This window comes from Oncorhynchus tshawytscha, linkage group LG29, assembly GCF_018296145.1.
Source record: "Oncorhynchus tshawytscha isolate Ot180627B linkage group LG29, Otsh_v2.0, whole genome shotgun sequence".
NCBI lineage: Eukaryota > Metazoa > Chordata > Actinopteri > Salmoniformes > Salmonidae > Oncorhynchus > Oncorhynchus tshawytscha.
Window position 1 is genome coordinate 1,704,750 of NC_056457.1, and position 20,197 is coordinate 1,724,946.

At 41.3% G+C, this 20,197-nt stretch overlaps 1 protein-coding gene across 1 annotated transcript in view; it reads left to right on the forward strand.

Moving 5' to 3' along the window:
* LOC112228047 (WW domain-containing adapter protein with coiled-coil) overlaps positions 1-20,197 on the forward strand; it is a 70,527-nt gene that overhangs the window by 30,495 nt on the left and 19,835 nt on the right. The window contains exons 6-7 of the mRNA XM_024393191.2: positions 3,361-3,482; positions 11,837-12,079. Coding sequence (XP_024248959.1) covers positions 3,361-3,482; positions 11,837-12,079 — 365 coding nt within the window. The remainder of the gene's footprint in view (positions 1-3,360; positions 3,483-11,836; positions 12,080-20,197) is intronic.

Consider the following 20,197-nt stretch of genomic DNA (forward strand, 5'->3'; position numbering starts at 1 on the left):
TCCAGAAGGCGAGGTCAGTACAGGTGCATCAAAGCTGGGACCGAGAGACAGAAGCTGTTTTTCAATCTCAAGGCCATCAGACTGTTAAATAGCCATCACTAGCACATTAGAGGCGGCTGCCTATATACATAGACTTGAAATTACTTACTGGCCACTAATAATGTTTACATATTTTCTATTTCTCAACTCGTATATACTGTATTCTATTCTACTGTTAGTATATGCCGCCCTGACATTGCTTGTCCATACATTTATATTTTCTCCTTTACTTATATTTGTGTATATTGGGTATATGTTGTGAAATTGTTAGATATTACTCCACTGTTGGAGCTAGGAACAATCATTTCGCTACACCCGCAATAACAGCTGCTAAACATGTGTATATGACCAATAACATTTTATTTTATTTGATCAGTGACGCCTCGCAACACGTCAAACCAATTAAATGCTCACCAGATTAGTGCCTTAGGAGCAACCGTGCAAAAATTAATCAAATAAATTTAACCTCTAATGCTAATCTCCAGGAAGCCTAATTGTCTCCTTATTTCAATACTGTACTTGCATGACAAGAGATGGATTTCCACTAAACAATTTTATGTCCGCACTTACAAGGCATGTACAAAACCTGGTATATGGTTTGCCTCATACTAAACATTGTCTACTGGTATCATTTTAAACTGCACATATAACTCGACATGTAAACAGTGTATGAGTTTAGCTATTCTCTGCTTCAGATGAGATGCCCATAAGGCCAGTAATGGCATCATACTGTAGGCTTATGGCTGCATTGGCGATGCATCCCTCATGATAAGCTGCAAATGGATTCACATAGCTAATATACTGAGGGTGACAATCAAATAAAACAGATTGGAGTTCTACAACTACACAAAAAGGACATGTTCATTTGGGAATACAACAGACACATTAGACAGAACACCACCCCCTCTTGATTGTGATGTGATTCATCAACATTGACACTAGTTCATTTTTAATAATGGTTTAACACATTGCAAACAGTCCGGGTAGCCGTTTGATTACCTGTATAATAGATGGATAAAATAAGTATTTTTTTTTGTCCTAGACTTGGTACTCCGGTACCGCTTGCCATGCGGTAGTAGAGAGAACAGCCTATGACCAGGGTGGCTGGGATTTTTGACAAGTTTTAGGGCCTTCCTTTGACACCGCCTGGTGTAGAGTTCCTGGATGGCAGGCAGCTTTGCCCCAGTAATGTACTGGGCCATACGCACTATCCTCTAGTGCCTTGCAGTTGGAGGCTGAGCAATTGCCGTACCAGGCAGGATGCTCTCGATGTTGCAGCTGTAGAACCTTTTGGGGATCTCAGGACCCATGCCAAATCTTTTTCGTTTCCTGAGGGGGAATAAGCTTTGTCGTGCCCTCTGCACGACCTTTTTGGTGTGTTTGGATCATTCTAGTTTGCTGATGTGGACACCAAGGAACTTGAAGCTCTCAACCTGCTCCACTACAGCCCTGTCGGTGAGAATGGGGGCGTTCTCGGTCAGGTGAACAAAAACTCCAGACCAGTGGTGGCCAACCTTGCTCCACTGATCCCTGATCTACAGGGTGAGCAGACTTCAATTCCAGCCCAGCAATAGCGCACTTGACTCAACTCATAAGGTTGAATCGGGTGTGTTATTGCTTGTCTGAAACAGAAGCCTGCACATCCAGCAGACCTCCAGCATGATTGGTCTGCTCCAATTGTTGTCGATTATAACTATTTTTGTATACAACATTTGCTAACATAGGTAGGCCTGCACATGTAACCCATGGCATATAGGATATGCCCTTAGTCTGTTGGGGCATTCATTGGGACCTCTCCATCTGCAAACAGGCTTTGACAGCTTTCCATGTCTGAAGACAGAAAACATCACAGAAATCGTGTTCATAATACTCAAATTAGACAGAACTGAATATTATGTTGCCATTTATCGCTCTGTCCTCAGTTTTCTCATCTAGGGACTGGAACTATGAAAAGATTCTCCAATGTCCTCCCACAAAATGACCTGCCCTAACCAGCTAGCCTAGGCAGCCAATAGTGCATGGGCACTAGATCTGCACAATCTGCTGCATAGGTTATTAGCCTACACTCTCCCTTCAATGACAGCAGCAATTTCACTCTCTTTCATGGCTGTTATTTACGCTTTTGGTGACTATTTTTAATTTACAATGATTGCATCAGAATAGCTAGCTAATAGGATGTTGGGTGATTACATTTAATTCCCTTAGCTAAATAGTGTGGAACGTTGGCTAGCTAGCAGCTCAGTTGTGTTAGCCTTCAAAGTCGCCTACTTGTAGCCAGCCAGCTAGCTAATAATACATTGTTTAATAAAGAGAACCATTTATTTACTTGCCTCTGCTGTTTGACCAAGGACCCAATCTTAACAATTTTTTTTTTGTGGTAGCACAGCCAGTGGCCACGTGGACGAATCGAGACTAGGGGAAAAAAGTGTTTGCTATTTATAGAAATTGAAAGTGGATTATGCTGATGACAGACTATCAGCCACACTTACACTAGCATAGGCAACAACTACCCGGACGGAAAACAGTGACTCTTATAACACACAGCACCCGTTCTATGGGCGTGTGGGTGGAGGGTTCTTGAAATGTAACATCCAATCAAAATCCCAGTCGACCATTCAAAACGGTTTTGCAATACAAAATTCTCTAGACCTCAAAGTGAGGCGTGACAACGATGTGATTTGAGGTATGGCAACGTGAGACTAACTACAAAGTAGCCTTCCTGACAGAGTGATATCATTATTTGCATCAATCCTGTGGCCATTTTGGAATTTGGGGAGAAACTAAACTCAATCAAATGTATTTATAAAGCCCTTTTTACATCAGCCGATGTCACAAAGTGCTATATAGAAACCCAGCCTAAAACCCCAAACAGCAAGCATTGCAGATGGAGAAGCACAGTGGCTAGGGAAAAACTCCCTAGAAAGGCATGAACCTAGGAATAGGCCATGCTCTGAGGGGTAGCTGGTCCTCTTCTGGCTGTGCTGGGTTGAGATTATAACAGTACATGGCCAAAATGTTCAAACGTTCATAGATGATCCGCAGGGTCAAATAATTATAATAATAGTGGTTGTAGAGGGTGCAACAGGTCAGCACCTCAGGAGTAAATTTTAGTTGGCTTTTCCATACAGATTAAACTGAATCGGGCAAAAAAATTCAAACATATTATATAGGGCTCTACCTTTGCGCAGATCTTCCTCATCTTTGAGTGACAATGTGTTTTACTTACCTTAGGGCCCTGGTCAAAAGTAGTGATGGATGGATGGATGGTGCCATTTGAGATGCAATCTTGAGCTCTAACTTGACCGTTTGTTTGTTTCCCAGAGAGCAGAGGCAGAAGGAGTCCTCCACTAAGTTGACGCCGGTCAACAGTTTCCCCAAAGACCGGGACTACAGACGGGAGGCCATGCAGCAGGCTACATCAGCCACTGGCTTTACTGCTGCTAGTAAGTCTTTAAAAAAATTTTTTTTTATACAAGGTCTCCCATTGGGGTACAAAAGTAGGCTTGGCCGGTGTCATGCCTTCATACCGACCTTGTGCCATACTGGGATATTCGGTAATACCTGCACTAAGCACAAGGGGAGCTATTTTCGAACCCCACAGCCTCTGTAATCCGAAGGTTAGCAATGCTAACAAGTACATGTAAAATCCCATAGAGAATTCTAACTAAATGGTAACGAGCGCATTGCAAATATTTTATACGGTCTCTGATCTAAACTATTTAACGACAGACATCCCAGTTCATACAAGTAACTCTAAAATGCTACTCAGTTTGCTGCATGCCCAAAACGTATTAGACTGCAAGGCTCTTGTTCCAGGAGGGGGTTCTATTTATTTATTTTACCTTTATTTAACCAGGAAGTCAGTTAAGAACAAATTCTTATTTTCAATGACGGCCTAGGAACAGTGGGTTCAGGGGCAGAATGACAGATTTGTACCTTGTCAGCTCGGGGGTTTGCAACCTTCCGGCTACTAGTCCAATGCTCTAACCACTAGGCTACCTTGCCGCCCCTATGCAACGCTTGATTTTGGTAGAAGCTAACCGCCGTAGCTAGATAGCCAATTAGCTACTAAATTATCAATCCAAATGCACAACTGCAGAGCATTTACAACATTTTAGACAGTTATCTTAACTATTAAGTTATCTTGCTGGCAAACATTTAGTTGTGAATTCCATACTGTAACTACATTTAGGGTTTCAAAGGGTCGGTAAATTTCCAGACATTTTCCATGGGAAGTTAAGCCTTGAAATGTAGCTTAATATTCATTAAAAAAGTTGCCTTAACAGTGAACCTTTTTTTGTGGGATATACATTAGGCAATTCTAGGTCTTGTGGCATATTTTGGTTAAACTATCCCCAATTCAATGGAATTGCAACCCTCTGCATGCACAGTGCATTCTTCCATCACATGTACAGCTGATTCTCAAGATCTTGCACACTAATGAGATGCTATTTTGCCCACACTATTACACTGTCTGAGCCAAGGACTACATGCTTTCTGGTAAGTTTTGATTACAACACTGGGAGGGGTGAATATATTTTATGACTTACCCTACCGTTCAAAAGTTTGGTCACTTAGAAATGTCCTTGTTTTTGAAATAAAATCACATTTTTGTCCTTTAAAATAACATCAGAAATACAGTGTAGATGCTGTAAATGACTATTGTTTGGTAACAGGCCCATTATCAGCAACCATCACTCCTGTGTTCCAATGGCACGTTGTGTTAGAAAACCCTTTTGCAATTGTTAGCACAGGTGAAAACTGTTGTGCTGATTAATGAAGCAATACAACTGGCCTTCTTTAGACTAGTTGAGTATCTGTAGCGTCAGCATTTGTGGGTTCAATTACAGGCTCAAAGTGTCCAGAAACAAAGGCCTTTCTTCTGAAATTCGTCAGTCTATTCTTGTTTTGAGAAATGAAGGCTATTCCATGCGAGAAATGGCCAAGAAACTGAAGATATTGTACAACGCTTACTACTCCCTTCACAGAGCAGCACAAACTGTCCCTAACCAGAATAGAAAGAGGAGTGGGAGGCTCCGGTGCACAACTGGGCAAGAGGACAAGTACATTAGTTGAATAACAGACACCTCACAAGAACTCAACCAGCAGGGTCATTAAATAGTACCCAGTCTCAAAGTCAACCGTGAAGAGGCGACTCCCACAGCTCCTCTGTCCAGTGTCTGTGTTCTTTTGCCCATCTTAATCTTTTATTTTTATTGGCCAGTCTGAGATATGGCTTTTTCTTTGTAACTCTGCCTAGAAGGCCAGCATCCCAGAGTCGCATCTTCACCGTTGACGTTCAAAACCACTCTTATAATTCTCTGGTATTTGTGACTTGGTGTTTTCAGATCATTTTAATCTAAGGCTGTCATTGTCTCAGTGAAAGTGTAGTCACTTACTGGAGATACTGCAGGAGTGGTGGTGGCTCATGTTGGTGTGCCTGTGCTGTACAGCCAGATGGGGAGGACAGTCTAGCAGGGGCTTCTAACCAGACTTCAAAAGCCTGTTGATTTGAGATGGTTTGAATCATTAGAATATTTATCCAAGCTAGAACTACTGTGTACAGTGGGGAAATTGACACCCTTGATAAAGATGAGCAATAATGACTAAAATAAATCATTATAATCATTATAATAATGACTAAAATAAATCATTTAAAATACTGAGCTATATTGTATGCTCAAGAAAATGGGGAAAGTATATTTACAATTTGCTCAAATACATCAAAAGTTAGGTAGGGGTCAAAATTGACACCCCTGAAGATTATTATAAATAAAGCAGTCAAGTTTATTTGGTCCCATATTCCTAGCATTCAGTGACTACATCGCTTGTGACTCTACCAACTTGGATGAATCTACCCACAATACCCCATAGTGAGAAAGCAAAAATAGATTTTTAGTAATGTTTGCTAATTTGTTAAAAATAACCTGAAATATGACATTTACAATTGTATTCAGACCCGACCGGGTTCAAGTCCGGGCTCTGGCTGGGCCACTCAAGGACATTCAGAGCCACTCCTGCATTGTCTTGGCTGAGTGCTTAGGGTCATTGCCTGTTTTTTAAAATGTATTTTTATTTAACTAGGCGAGTCAGTTAAGAACACATTGATTTACAATGATGGCCAACCCCGGCCAAACCCAGACGGCGTTGGGCCAATTGTGCGCCACTCTATGGGACTCCCGATCACGGCCGGTTGTGATACAACTTGGAATAGAACCAGGGTCTGTAGTGACGCCTCTAGCACTGCGATGCAGTGCCTTAGACCGCTGCGCCCCTCAGGTGCCTGTTGGTGAACCTTTGACCCAGTCTGAGATCCTGAGCGCTCTGGAGCAGGTTTTCATCAAGGATCTCTCTATACTAGGCTACCTGTGGAGGCAGGTAGTCTAGTGGTTAGAGCGTTGGGCCAGTAACCGAAAGGTTGCTGGATCAAATCGCCGAGCTGATCTCTTGTTCTGCCCCTGAACAAGGCAGTTAACCCACTTGTTCCCCTGTAGGCCATTGTTGTAAATACAATTTTTTTTCTTAGCTGGAGTGCTTAGTTAAAGGTTTATAAAAAAAATCAAAAACTTCCCTTTTCTCTGTTCATCATTGCCTCGACTGGTCTCACAGTCCCTTTCGCTAAAAAACATCCCCATAGCATGATGCTGCCACCACCATGCTTCACCGTAGGGATGGTTCCAGGTTTCCTCCAGATATGATGCTTGGCATTCAGGCCAAATTTCTTGGTTTCATCAGACCAGAAAATCTTGTTTCTCATGGTCCTTTAAGTGCCTTTTGGCAAACTCTAAGGGGGCTGTCATGTGCCTTGAACTGAGGAGTGGCTTCTGTCTGGCATCTCTACCATAAAGACCTGACTTGGTGGAGTGCTGCAGAGATGGTTGTCCTTCTGGAAGGTTCTTCTGTCTCTGCAGAGGAACTCTAGAGCTCTGTCAGTGACCATCAGGTTCTTGGTCACCTCCCTCACCAGGGCCCTTCTCCCCCGATTGCTCAGTTTCGCTGGGAAAGCTGCAGAAATGTTTTGATAACTTTCCCCAGATCTGTGCCTCGACACATTCCCATCTCGGAGCTCTACGGACAAATCCTTCGACCTCATGGCTTGGTTTTTGCTCTGACATGCACTTTCAACCTTATATAGATAGGTGTGTACCTTTCTAAATCATGTCCAATCAATTGACTTGACCACAGGTGGACTGCAATCAAGTTGAAGAAACTTCAAGTCTGATCATTGGAAACAGGATGCAGCTGAGCTCAATTTCGAGTCTCATAGCAAAGGGTCTGAATATTTATTTTTTATTGTGTGTAGATTGAGAAATTTTTGAATAAGACTGTAGTAACAAAATGTGGAAAACGTCTGAAGGCACTGCCACAACAGGTGTAAATGTGGCATGACAAGTTCTGTCGCTGTTATGACCATGTCATAATGTGTTATGACACTGGGTGTCAAGTTAAGTGTTACCCAATTGAGCATACAATATATTTTGTACAGTCATTAATGCTCATCTTTATCAAGTGTCAATAATTTCAGACCCTACTATATGAATGTCACTCGCTCGACACACCCACTCGCTGAGTTGTCATTTGAAAATGCGATTCCACTTTTGAGTTTCCACTGGAGCGGACCCTGTCTTTAACCTCTTGATGCTACCCATCCCGGATCCGGGATCGTGACTACGGCTCAAGCTCATTAGCATAACGCAAAATGTGAAAAAATATTCTTAGACATATTTAACCTCCACACCTACACAAGTCCAATAGCTCAAATGAAAGATAAACACCTTGTTCATCTACCCAGCAAGTCAGATTTCTAAAATGTTTTACGGCGAAAACATAGCACACATTTATATTAGACCACCACCGAAACAAAATGCAAGCGGCGGCCATTTTGTCCCAGAAAATATAAAATTTAAAAGTAGGATTAAAAAATAAATAATTCACTAACCTTTTGAAAATCTTCATCAGATGACAGTAATATTACATGTTACACAGTACATTTTTTTTTTTCAATAATATGCCATTAATATCCATAAATCTCTGTTTACAATGACGACATTTCAAAAATGCTACTCAAAATGTCCGGAGAAATTATGATAGCTCGGACAGATAACGTCAGATAACAAGCAATAAACATGACTAAATATACATGTTCTACATATAGTTACAAAGATACACTTCTTCTTAATACAACCGCTGTGTTACATTTATTTTTAACGTTACAGAATTCGTTCACTAGTCTATGCTATGAGTCGGCGCTCAGATATTAGCAGTGTCTCCTCTACGTTTGGAGTCCACAGAAACCCAAAATAACCACATAAATATTCCCTTACCTTTGATGTTCTTCGATCAGAAGACGTAGAAGGAGTCATACTTACCCAATACATCGTTTGGTTTCAAGTTGTGCGTCTTTGTATTAGCATATGCTAACAGCTTCAGCTGAAATGCACCCAAAATAACTTCTGCTCCTTCTGGTCCCGCACTCTTGCGCAATCAAACTTCAAAATTACATATTATATGTTGACTAAACTGGTCAAACTAAGTGCAGAATCGAGCAAAATGATGTTTTTATCATGTAAAACAATGATCATCGCGAACAAACGAACCGGCTTCAACTGGTGTCTATTGGAAAAGAACGTTCCCCAAATCGGCCGCGCGCAATAGAGTGCATGTATGTGAGAGTGAACCGGGCATTTTCGCCCGCCAAAGGATGAGGGAGCGCGAAATTCAAACAATGAACGTGCCAATTGAAAGCAGACATCGCGCTGAACAAATACATACTGTTCCCAGATCGGTAGCTGCCTGGGAAGGGTGGGGGCGATGACGTCAAAGTTGACCCAACTTTTCTCTTGACAAGAGAGAGTTTGGGAGAAAGGCTGCCCTGAGAGTTCTGCTTTACATACAGACATAATTTAAACGGTTTTAGAAACTTTAGAGTGTTTTCTATTCAATAATTATTATTATATGCATATATTAGCAATTTTGGAAAAAATATTTTCAGTTTACTATGGGCACGCACTTCCTCCAACGGGGGCAGTATTGAGCCATAAGCTCAAGAGGTTAATAAACGTGTCTGTTGCCCAGACAGAGGCATTATTGTACACTGCACTTGCCAGTATCACTTGTTTATTAGGCTAAGCTTTTGTCTTGGCCTCTTTGGGGGTACCTCCCCCCCTTCCTAAAGGCACCCTAATCTAACTGCCTGCAGCTCAGGCCCAGAAGCAAGGATATGCATATTCTTGGTATCATTTGGAAGGAAACACTGAATTTTGTGGAAATGTGAATTGAATGTAGGAGAATATAACACAATAGATCTGGTAGAAGAAAATACAAGGAAATAAACATACATTTTCAGTTTTTATTGTTGCTGCATCATCTTTCAAACGATCAAGAACAGCCAAACATACAGATAGGATGCTGGGGATGATTTGAATGAAGAAAAGATGGCAACAATAGCTGAGCAAAGGTTTAGACAGAACTTCAAAAATGAGCGAGCTACATGACATTGAGCATGAAGTCACCCAAGTGTCCCACACAAATGTAACCAAATGTGGCCAAATTGGTACAGTGATACATTTTGAAGGAAATAACTATATACATAAATGCTATTCTAACACACACAAAAAAAAAAATATATATAAAAAAATATATATATATATTTTTTAGTAACGAGGGTAACTATTTACTCGGTCTCGCTTTCTCTATAATTTGGTTTAAATCTGTATACCTAGACTTTGTTTTAGCTTTTCCTGATTTATTCGCCATAATTTAAATATATAAACTTGCTGACAATTCTATTGACTATGTACTGCTATGCGTAACACTCGTGGCTCCGTCAAGTAGGATTTGCAATGGCGAATTAACCTCTTTTACACTAGAGTTTACGACAAAGGCTGGTCTTCAAACGTATAACCATTACATATTGCCGTTTACCTAAAATCATTGGCTATCTTCCAAGCTAGATCAATCAACGATAGACCGGTCCTGACATTGGTGCGCAATGAGGTCGTTGATTGGTGTCTTCAAAACGGTTTGTTTCGGTCAATACATCCAGGGAAAAGAACAGTCAAGTATGGTTGTGGTAGTAACAACCAGATGATTGAGGATTGAAACCAACACCAACAACTGGATAAACGTGTGTGCAATTACCATGAACGCTTCGTCTAAAGTTGAATGAGATGGAAATCACGACGCAAGCGGTTTACAAATGTTTTGTGTTTGGCTATAAAAATGGATGTTATCAAACAAAGCGAACATTCACTGTGTAGTTAGGACACTTGGCATTGCCACCAGAGGAAGATCTTCAAAGGTAAGCAATTTATTTTATTGTTATATGACTTTCGTGACGCTAATTAATGCTTGGTTGGAAAATGCTAGTAATACTTGTGTGTACAGGGAGCTGTCCTCAGAAAATCGCATGGTTTGCTTTCGCAGTAAAGCCTTTTTGAAATCTGACACAAGCGGCTGGATTAATAAGACGTTCATCTTTTAAATTATTTAAGATGCATGTATTTACAAGAATGTTTACTATAACAAATGGTGTATTTAGAATGTTAGCGCTCTGCAGTTTCACCCGGATGTTGGCCCGGTGGGACGTTAACCTCTCTAGGGTAGGTGAGACGCTAAGTTACATTTAACTTGTTGTAACTCCCATCCTGTGAACGGGATCGTTGTCATCTGACACTAATTAGCATAACGCAACAGACATAAATATGACTAGAAAATATTCCTATTCATGAAAATCACAAGTGAAATATATTGAAACACAGCCTTAGCCTTTTGTTAATCACCCTGTCATCTCAGATTTTCAAAATATGCTTTACAGCCAAAGCAAGACAAGCATTTGTGTAAGTTTATCGATAGCACAGCATTATGTCCAGCTAGCAGCAGGTAACTTGGTCACGGAAATCAGAAAAGCAATCAAATTAAATCGTTTACCTTTGAGCTTCGGATGTTTTCACTCACGAGACTCCCAGTTAGATAGCAAATGTTCATTTTTTTCCAAAAATATTATTTTTGTAGGCGAAATAGCTCCGTTTGTTCTTCACGTTTGGCTGAGAAGTCGACCGGAAATTGCGGTCATGACAACGCCGAAAAATATTCCAAATTAGCTCCATAATATCGACAGAAACATGGCAAACGTTGTTTAGAATCAATCCTCAAGGTGTTTTTCAAATATCTATTCGATAATATATCCACCGGGACAATTGGTTTTTCAGTAGGAGCGAGAGGAAAAATGGCTACCTCTGTATTTTATGCAAGATTCACTGAGCCATCAGGTGACCACTTGCGCAATGTAGCCGCTTACGCTTATTCTTCAACATAAAGGCACGAAACTACGTCACAATGCTGTAGACACCTTGGGGAATACGTAGAAAAAGTAATCTGGTTGATAGCCCATTCACTGCTCAATAGGGACGCATCAGAACGCAGAGCTTCAAAACATGAGTCACTTCCGGATTGGATTTTTGTCAGGCTTTCGCCTGCAACATCAGTTCTGTTATACTCACAATGTTTTTAGAGTTTTGGAAACTTTAGAGTTTTCTATCTAAAGCTGTCAATTATATGCATATTCTAGCATCTTTTCCTGACAAAATGTCCCGTTTACTTTGGGAACGTTATTTTTCCAAAAATGAAAATACTGTCCCCTAGTCACAGCAGGTTAAATGTTTCCCACGCTGCACCTGCAAAAAAATTGTGATCAGATGTGCGAATCATAACCGGATGTGCAAATGCTTATCACATTTGAGATCTGACAAGGCTGCCTCCCTCACTCCTTCCCCTTCTTCCTCTCCTCCCTCCACAGAATCGGCCCAGACGGAGAAGCAGCCAGCATTGGCGTCCTCCTCAGGCTCGGGCCTGAACCCCACATCGGTTACCCCCGGTTCCTCTTCGGCCTCTACCACGGTGCCCGTGTCCCCAGTCCTGCAGTCCCCCGTCCATACCCCCCTGCTCCAGGACCCCTCACTGCTCAGACAGCTCCTCCCAGCACTTCAGACCGCCCTACAGCTTAACAATGCCAGCGTCGACATGGCCAAGATCAACGAGGGTAAGAGAGTCACGTGCGTACACACCATGTCCTCTGAAGAGTCTTACATGTGAGGGTTATGGTGGTAAATGATTTCGCTGCCAGCAAATTATGGGTCAGCGCCATCTGTTTCTCTTAGACCCAGTATTCTCTTACCCTTCTATCCACAACACTGTAATAGCTCAGAAACACAAACACGATAGAGGGTATGCTGAATGCTTCTGAAGCAAATTAAGATTGAAGTGTTTGTTTTGGTCATGATGGTGACTGAGACCAGTTGTCTTTCAACCTTTCTTTTACCTCCCTCTGAGGACACTACACAGGTACTAGGCAGGCACAGTTGAAGTCGGGAAGTTTACATACACCTTAACATTTAAACTCAGTTTTTCCACAATTCCTGGCATTTAATCAGAGTAAAAATGTATTGTCTTTAGGTCAGTTAGGATCACCACTTTTTTTTAAGAATGTGAAATGTCAGAATAATAGTAGAGTGATTTATTTCACATTCACAGTGGGTCAGATGTTTTCATACACAACATTTGTATTTGGTAGCATTGCCTTTAAATTGTTTAAACTTGGGTCAAACTTTTCGGGTAGCCTTCCACAAGTTTCCCATAATGGATTGGGTGAATTTTGGCCCATTCCTCCTGACAGAGCTGATGTAATTGAGTCCGGTTTGTAGGCCTCTTTGCCCGCACACGCTTTTGCAGTTCTGCCCACGCATTTTCTATGGGATTGAGGTCAGAGCTTTGTGATGGCCACTCCAATACCTTGACTTTGTTGTCCTTAAGCCATTTTGTCACAACTTTGGAAGTTTGCTGGGGGTCATTGTCCATTTGGAAGACCCATTTGCGACCAAGCTTTGGTCATTATGGCCAAACAGTTCAATTTTTGTTTCATCAGGCAAGAGGACATTTCTCCAAAAAGGGCGATCTTTGTCTCCATGGGCAGTTTGCAAACCGTAGTCTGGCTTTCTTTTGGCGGTTTTGGAGCAGTGGCTTCTTCCTTGCTTTGCGGCCTTTCAGGTTATGTCGATATAGGACTCGTTTTACTGTGGATATAGATACTTTTGTACCTGTTTCACAAGGTCTTTTGCTTTTGTTCTGGGATTGATTTGCACTTTTCGCACCAACGTACGTTCACCACAAGGAGACAGAATGAGTCTCCTTCCTCAGCAGTATGACGGCTGCGTGGTCCCATGGTGTTTATACTTGTTTACTATTGTTTGTACAGATGAACGTGGTACCTTCAGGCGTTTGGAAATTGCTCCCAAGGATGAACCACAGTTGTGGTGGTCTACAACTTTTTTTTCTGAGGTCTTGGGTGATTTTCTTTTGATTTCTTTTGATTTTCCCACTGAGTTTGAAGGTAGGCCTTGAAATACATCCACAGGTACACCTCCAATTGACTCAAATGATGTCAATTAGTCTATCAGAAGCTTCCAAAGCCATGACATAATTTTTGGGAATTTTCCAAGCTGTTTAAAGGCACAGTCAACTTAGTGTATGTAAACTTCTGACCCACTGGAATTGTGATACAGTGAATTATAAGTTAAATAATCTCTGTGAACAATTGTTTTAAAAATTACTTGTCATACACAAAGTAGATGTCCTAACTGACTTGCCACAAGAAATTTGTGGAGTGGTTGAAAAACGAGTTTTAGTGACTCCATCCTAAGTGTATGTAAACTTCCGACTTCAATTGTATGTACACTTGACTAACAGGTTACCTGTGTATCCATACACCCACAGGTTGTCCAACCTAGGAGTGAGCTGCCTTTTCTTCTGAGGTCTTCCATATTGGTAGTGGTGCCTGACTGTGTGGTAATGTTGTCATGATACCAGAATTTTGATTTCGATACCAATTTTAGTATCATGATACTCGATATCAAGGCATATTAGCCAGTCACAGAATGGCACTTGATTCTGACAGATCAACTCAGCTACTTCAGTCGTTTGGTGTCTTGAGTTCAATATCATTACATTTGCATTTAAAACACACATATATACAGTGGGGCAAAAAAGTATTTAGTCAGCCACCAATTGTGCAAGTTCTCCCACTTAAAAAGATGAGGCCTGTACTTTTCATCATACGTACACTTCAACTATGACAGACAAAATGAGAAAAAAATCCAGAAAATCACATTGTAGGATTTTCAATGAATTTATTTGCAAATTATGGTGGAAAATAAGTATATGGTCACCTACAAACAAGCAAGATTTCTGGCTCTCACAGACCTGTAACTTCCTCTTTAAGAGGCTCCTCTGTCCTCCACTCGTTACTTGTATTAATGGCACCTGTTTGAACTTGTTATCAGTATAAAAGACACCTGTCCACAACTTCAAACAGTCACACTCCAAACTCCACTATGGCCAAGACCAAAGAGCTGTCAAAGGACACCAGAAACAAAATTGTAGACCTGCACCAGGCTGGGAAGACTGAATCTGTAATAGGTAAGCAGCTTGGTTTGAAGAAATCAACTGTGGGAGCAATTATTAGGAAATGGAAGACATACAAAACCACTGATAATCTCCCTCGATCTGTGGCTCCACGCAAGATCTCACCCCGTGGGGTGAAAATAATCACAAGAACGGTGAGCAAAAATCCCAGAACCACACGGGGGGGCCTAGTGAATGACCTGCAGAGAGCTGGGACCAAAGTAACAAAGCCTATCATCAGTAACACACTACGTCGCCAGGGACTCAAATCCTGCACTGCCAGACGTGTCCCCCTGCTTAAGCCAGAAAATGTCCAGGCCCGTCTGAAGTTTGCTAGAGAGCATTTGGATGATCCAGAAGAAGATTGGGAGAATGTCATATGGTCAGATGAAACCAAAATAGAACTTTTTTGTAAAAACTCAACTCGTCGTGTTTGGAGGACAAAGAATGCTGAGTTGATTCCAAAGAACATGAAACGTGGCTGGGTCTTTCAGCATGACAATGATCCCAAACACACCGCCCGGGCAACGAAGGAGTGGCTTTGTAAGAAGCATTTCAAGGTCCTGGAGTGGCCTAGCCAGTTTCCAGAACTCAACCCCATAGAACATCTTTGGAAGGAGTTGAAAGTCCATGTTGCCCAGCAACAGCCCCAAAACATCACTGCTCTAGAGGAGATCTGCATGGAGGAATGGGCCAAAATACCAGCAACAGTGTGTGAGAACCTTGTGAAGACTTACAGAAAACGTTTGACATGTGTCATTGCCAACAAAGGATATATAACAAAGTATTGAGAAACTTTTGTTATTGACCAAATACTTATTTTCCACCATAATGTGCAAATAAATTCATTAAAAATCCTACAATGTGATTTTCTAGATTTTTTTCTTCTAATTTTGTCTGTCATAGTTGAAGTGTACCCATGATGAAAATTACTGGCCTCTCTCATCTTTTTAAGTGGGAGAACTTGCACAATTGGTGGCTGACTAAATACTTTCTTCCCCCACTGTGTATATATATATATATATATAATGAGTGACAGCCATGTCTGCATTAAAGGAAATGGTCACCCATTTTGAGTGTTATTGTTTTGTGCATCTAATTATGTCTTGATTTTCTGGGTCATTTCATGTTTTCCGTGAATCTGAGTTATTGGCGTTCAAGCTGGCTGACATCCGGCCTGGCCTGTATGACTTAGAACTGTGGTAAAGTTGCTCTCAGTACACTGGAATTTTAATAGGAATACGACTTTTAGATATCATACATGTCAGATTTCAATGCTGGCTGATGTCACAACTCCAGGATGTCTGATCTCGAAAGCCATTGATCATATTTTGCGTCAGTGTAACGCCTGACCCAGCACTGTCGACCAATCACGTTCACGTTGTCATGCAGCGTCACACAGTTGCTAAGCTACTCGTCACGCGATCCCTTCTCAAAGTCGGTGTATATGTTGAAACGTGCCTGTTTTCCTCAATAGTACGTATTGTCAAGATTCCAAAGCTATACAATATTACAGATAGCAAGTTAATTCTCACATCTCTGAAAATATTTGTTAAATTTCGTGCTAATGTTGGGTTTTTGAGATAATGCTCAATAGACTCCCATTCACTCAGAATCGCCCAGATTGCACTGTGCGTCCCATTGAAGTAGCACAGGCAATGTTTCCCATCTCCTCAACGGTGAAAGAGCCGTTCATTTGTCTCCCTGATTTGCACACCTCTTTTTTGAGGTCTCAATGTTTTTCTGCAGATATACTGCATCATTCTCTAGAGGGTGAATACTCACTGCAGAAACAATAAGTAGTGGGGAGAGCGCGTCAGTTTGGTCCACACTGATTTTTAAAGTGTGCGAAAAAAAATAAGTACATTTTTTGCAGACATCTAATAATTTGGCAATGTAAAAATGTATTTGAATGCTCATTCGACGATCTGACACAATGTGTCTTTCCCTCTCTTGGTGTAGTTTGTCATGTTTACAAAAGATAGCAGATGCTCTTATCCAGAGCGACTTCCTCAAGGGCTCATCTTCAAATTTTTCTCCCAGTCGGCTCGGATTCAAAACCGCAACCTTTCAGTTACTGGCCCAAGGCTCTTAACCGCAAGGCTACCTGCCGCCCTGTGTTCTAATGCTACTATTAGTCAGGGTCTGGTTGGTTGGAGGCTGACCCTGTCTGGCTTGTCATGCCTGGTGCTTAAGTGCTCCAGAGCAAATGTGCTCAGCGGGGCCCTCTGTCACACAGACCGGGGCTCTGCAGCAGCCCAATCCTGCTTCAATATGCACTGATGACTGGCCATGCAGAAAAGAACATGGCTGGCGCTGGCTGTCTGGGGTGAGCGTGTCATCCTCTCTGACTGCTTTATGATCCCTGAGCATGGCCCAGAATGCAATATCTTTACTTGAAGCCAACATAAGATACTCAAAGCCATCGTAATGCTTTTATTACTTGTTTTCAAGCATGTGTGCCTTCAGGTTTCAAATTGTATTCTGTGCCGTGACCATTTCAGATTTGTTAGAAACAATGCATAACTATGAGATGCTATTTACGTTTGGAGGTCCACTCTAACAAACAAAAAAACACGTAAAATCTCATATTGATGTAGTGTTTCACGGTATACTGCAATTTTAGTATGTTTCTATACTAGAACATGAAACTTTCTGTACTTCTGTCATGTTTCACGTCGTCTACTAATTGACGTCTGTCTATCAGCGCAGCTGATGTCCCCTTATAGTGCGAGTGCACCGTGCATGCTACACTTATTCATTGCTAGCTCTAACCTGTCCTGAGGAACCACTTTACTCACTGGGAGTCTGGGCTGCATCATGTTATCTCCCCACTCATGCTGCACAGAAGTTAACACACTTGAATAATGCAACACAGTATGTAGAAATGTTGCAACTGTTATTTACTGTTCGCAAAACAGTCCATTACAGGCTAGAACACAATGCAAGAAGATACCAGTAGCTTCCAGCTTTGTAGGCTAATTTTCCTTGCTAACTTACAGCTGAAGCCAACATCCGTTCACTCCCCTAGTACTTTGTGATGATATGCAAACCATAATGCAAAAAATGCTGATTTTCAGTCACTGCCAAAAATGTTATTCGTTCACTTTGTCTCTCTTGCCTCACATCTGTGCGGTCTCTCTCTCTCTGGGGGGGGGTCATTAGGTCTTAAACAGACAGCATACTCTGTTATAAAAAAGATTGCTTCTTCTATGCATGTTAAGTACAACAAAATAAGTCCCAAATGGAAGGCAAATAGATGTAGCCCCATGAAATCCGCCAATACAAGCTCAATAATTCAATGTATGCCCATACTCCACTTGATGGAATTAAGTCTGTATTGTGAATTGGTCTTGGCAACATCTTGATTTACCAAGTTTATCAACAGATTTACCATTCAAATAAATTATTACCGTTATGTAGTTTGGTAAAAGCAAATTGATTCATTAATGCATACATAGCATTCTCTGAAAAATTGACAAAACATTTAAAATGTAATGATATTGAACTCAAAAGATCTGCCTGGATCAAGTGCCATTCTGTAACTTTGGCTAATATACCTTTTTAATCCAATGATATCGTGATACTAAACCTGGTATGGCTGTCAGAGTCAAAATTATGGTATCGTGACAACAATAGTGAGGTACAAAGTAGAGGTCTGCCGATTATGATTTTTCAATGCCGATTGTTGGATGAGCCAAAAAAAGCCGATGCCGATTTGGGGAAAAAATATTAACAAAAAATACTTTTTTTTTTATACAAGTTTTACAATTATTTATTTGTAATAATGACAATAACAATACTGAATTAACACTTATTTTAACTTAATATAATACATCAAATACAATATAATAATATAATGCATCAATTTAGCCTCAAATGAAACATATTTTCAATTTGGTTTAAATAATGCAAAAACAAAGTGTTGGACAAGTAAAAGTGCAAAGGTTTTAAGTTCCTTGCTCAGAACATGAGAACATATGAAAGTTGGTGGTTCCTTTTTAACATGAGACTTCACTATTCCAAGGTAAGAGGTTTTAAGTTGTAGTTATTATAGGAATTATAGGACTATTTCTCTCTATACAATTTGTATTTCATATACATTTGACTATTGGATGTTCTTATAGGCACTCTAGTATTGCCAGTGAAACAGTATAGCTTCTGTCCCTCTCCTCGCCCCTACCTGGGCTCGAACCAGGAACACATCGACAACAGCCACACTCGAAGCAGCGTTACCCATCGCTCCACAAAAGCCGCGGCCCTTGCAGAGCAAGGGGAATAACTACTCCAAGTCTGAGCGAGTGACGTTTAAAACGCTATTAGCGCACACCCCACTTACTAGCTAGCCATTTAACTCATCTGGTAGGCTTGTGTCACTGGGCAGCTCTCGGCTGTACTTCCCTTTTGTAGTCTAATAGTTTGCAAGCCCTGCCACATCCGACGAGCTTCGGAGCTGGTGTAGTACGATTCGATCTTAGTCCTTTATTGACACTTTGCTTGTTTGATGGTTTGTCGGAGGGCATAGCGGGATTTCTTATAAGCTTCCGGGTTAGAGTCCCGCTCCTTGAAAGTGAAAGCTCTACCCTTTAGCTCAGTGCGAATGTTGCTTGTAATCATGGCTTCTGGTTGGGGTATGTACGTACAGTCACTGTGGGGACGACGACATCGATGCACTTATTGATGAAGCCAATGACTGTGGTGCACTCCTTAATGCCATCGAAAGAGTCCCAGAGTATATTCCAGTCTGCACGCAAAACAGTCCTGTAGTTTAACTGCTTCATCTGACCACCTTTTAAAAAATAAACTGAGTCACTGGTGCTTCCAACTTTCATTTTTGCGTGTAAGCAGGAATCGGGAGGATAGAGTTATGGTCAGATTTGCCAAATGAAGGGTCGAGGAAGAGCTCCGTGTGTGGAGTAAAGGTGGTCTAGATTTTATTTTATTTTTTCCCCCCTCTGGTTTGCTCATTTAACATGCTGATAGATTACATTAAAGTTACCGCCACTGGGAGAGCATTTTCCTGTTTGCTTATGGGGGAATACAGCTCATTGAGTGCGGTTTTTGTTCCAACCTTGCTCTGTAGTGGTATGTAGACAGCTACGAAAAATACAAACTCTCTAGCTAGATAGTGTGGTCTTCAGCTTATCAGGAGATACTCGGCCTCAGGCGAGCCAAACTTTGACTTCCTTAGATATCGCACACCAGCTGTTTACATAAATGCATATGCCCCTGCCTCTTGTCTTACCAGAGGCTGGTGTTCTATTCTGCTGATAGTCTATAACCCTCCAGCTGTACAGCCACTACACGGTGAGACATAAGATATTACCGTTTTCAATGTCCCGTTGGTAGGATATACGTGCTTTCAGTTCGTCCCATTTCTTTTCCAGTGATTGCTTCAATCTCCGTTTCCTTCTCCAGCGAATCACGGGGATTTGGGCCTGGTCATGTGTCTGTGGGATATCCTTCATGTCCGACTCATTGAGTGTAACTCCTCGTCCAATTTGAGGTGAATAATCCCAGTTCTGATGTCCAGAAGCTCTTTTTGGTTATAAGAGGTAGCAGTAATATTATGTACAAAACAAGTTATGAACAACACGAAAAACCAACAAAATAGCATGATTGGTTGAAAGCCGGTAAGACGTCAGCCCTTACACTCCGGCGCATTTGTCCTGCGTGTTATAGAGTTGGGTGACGTCAACCT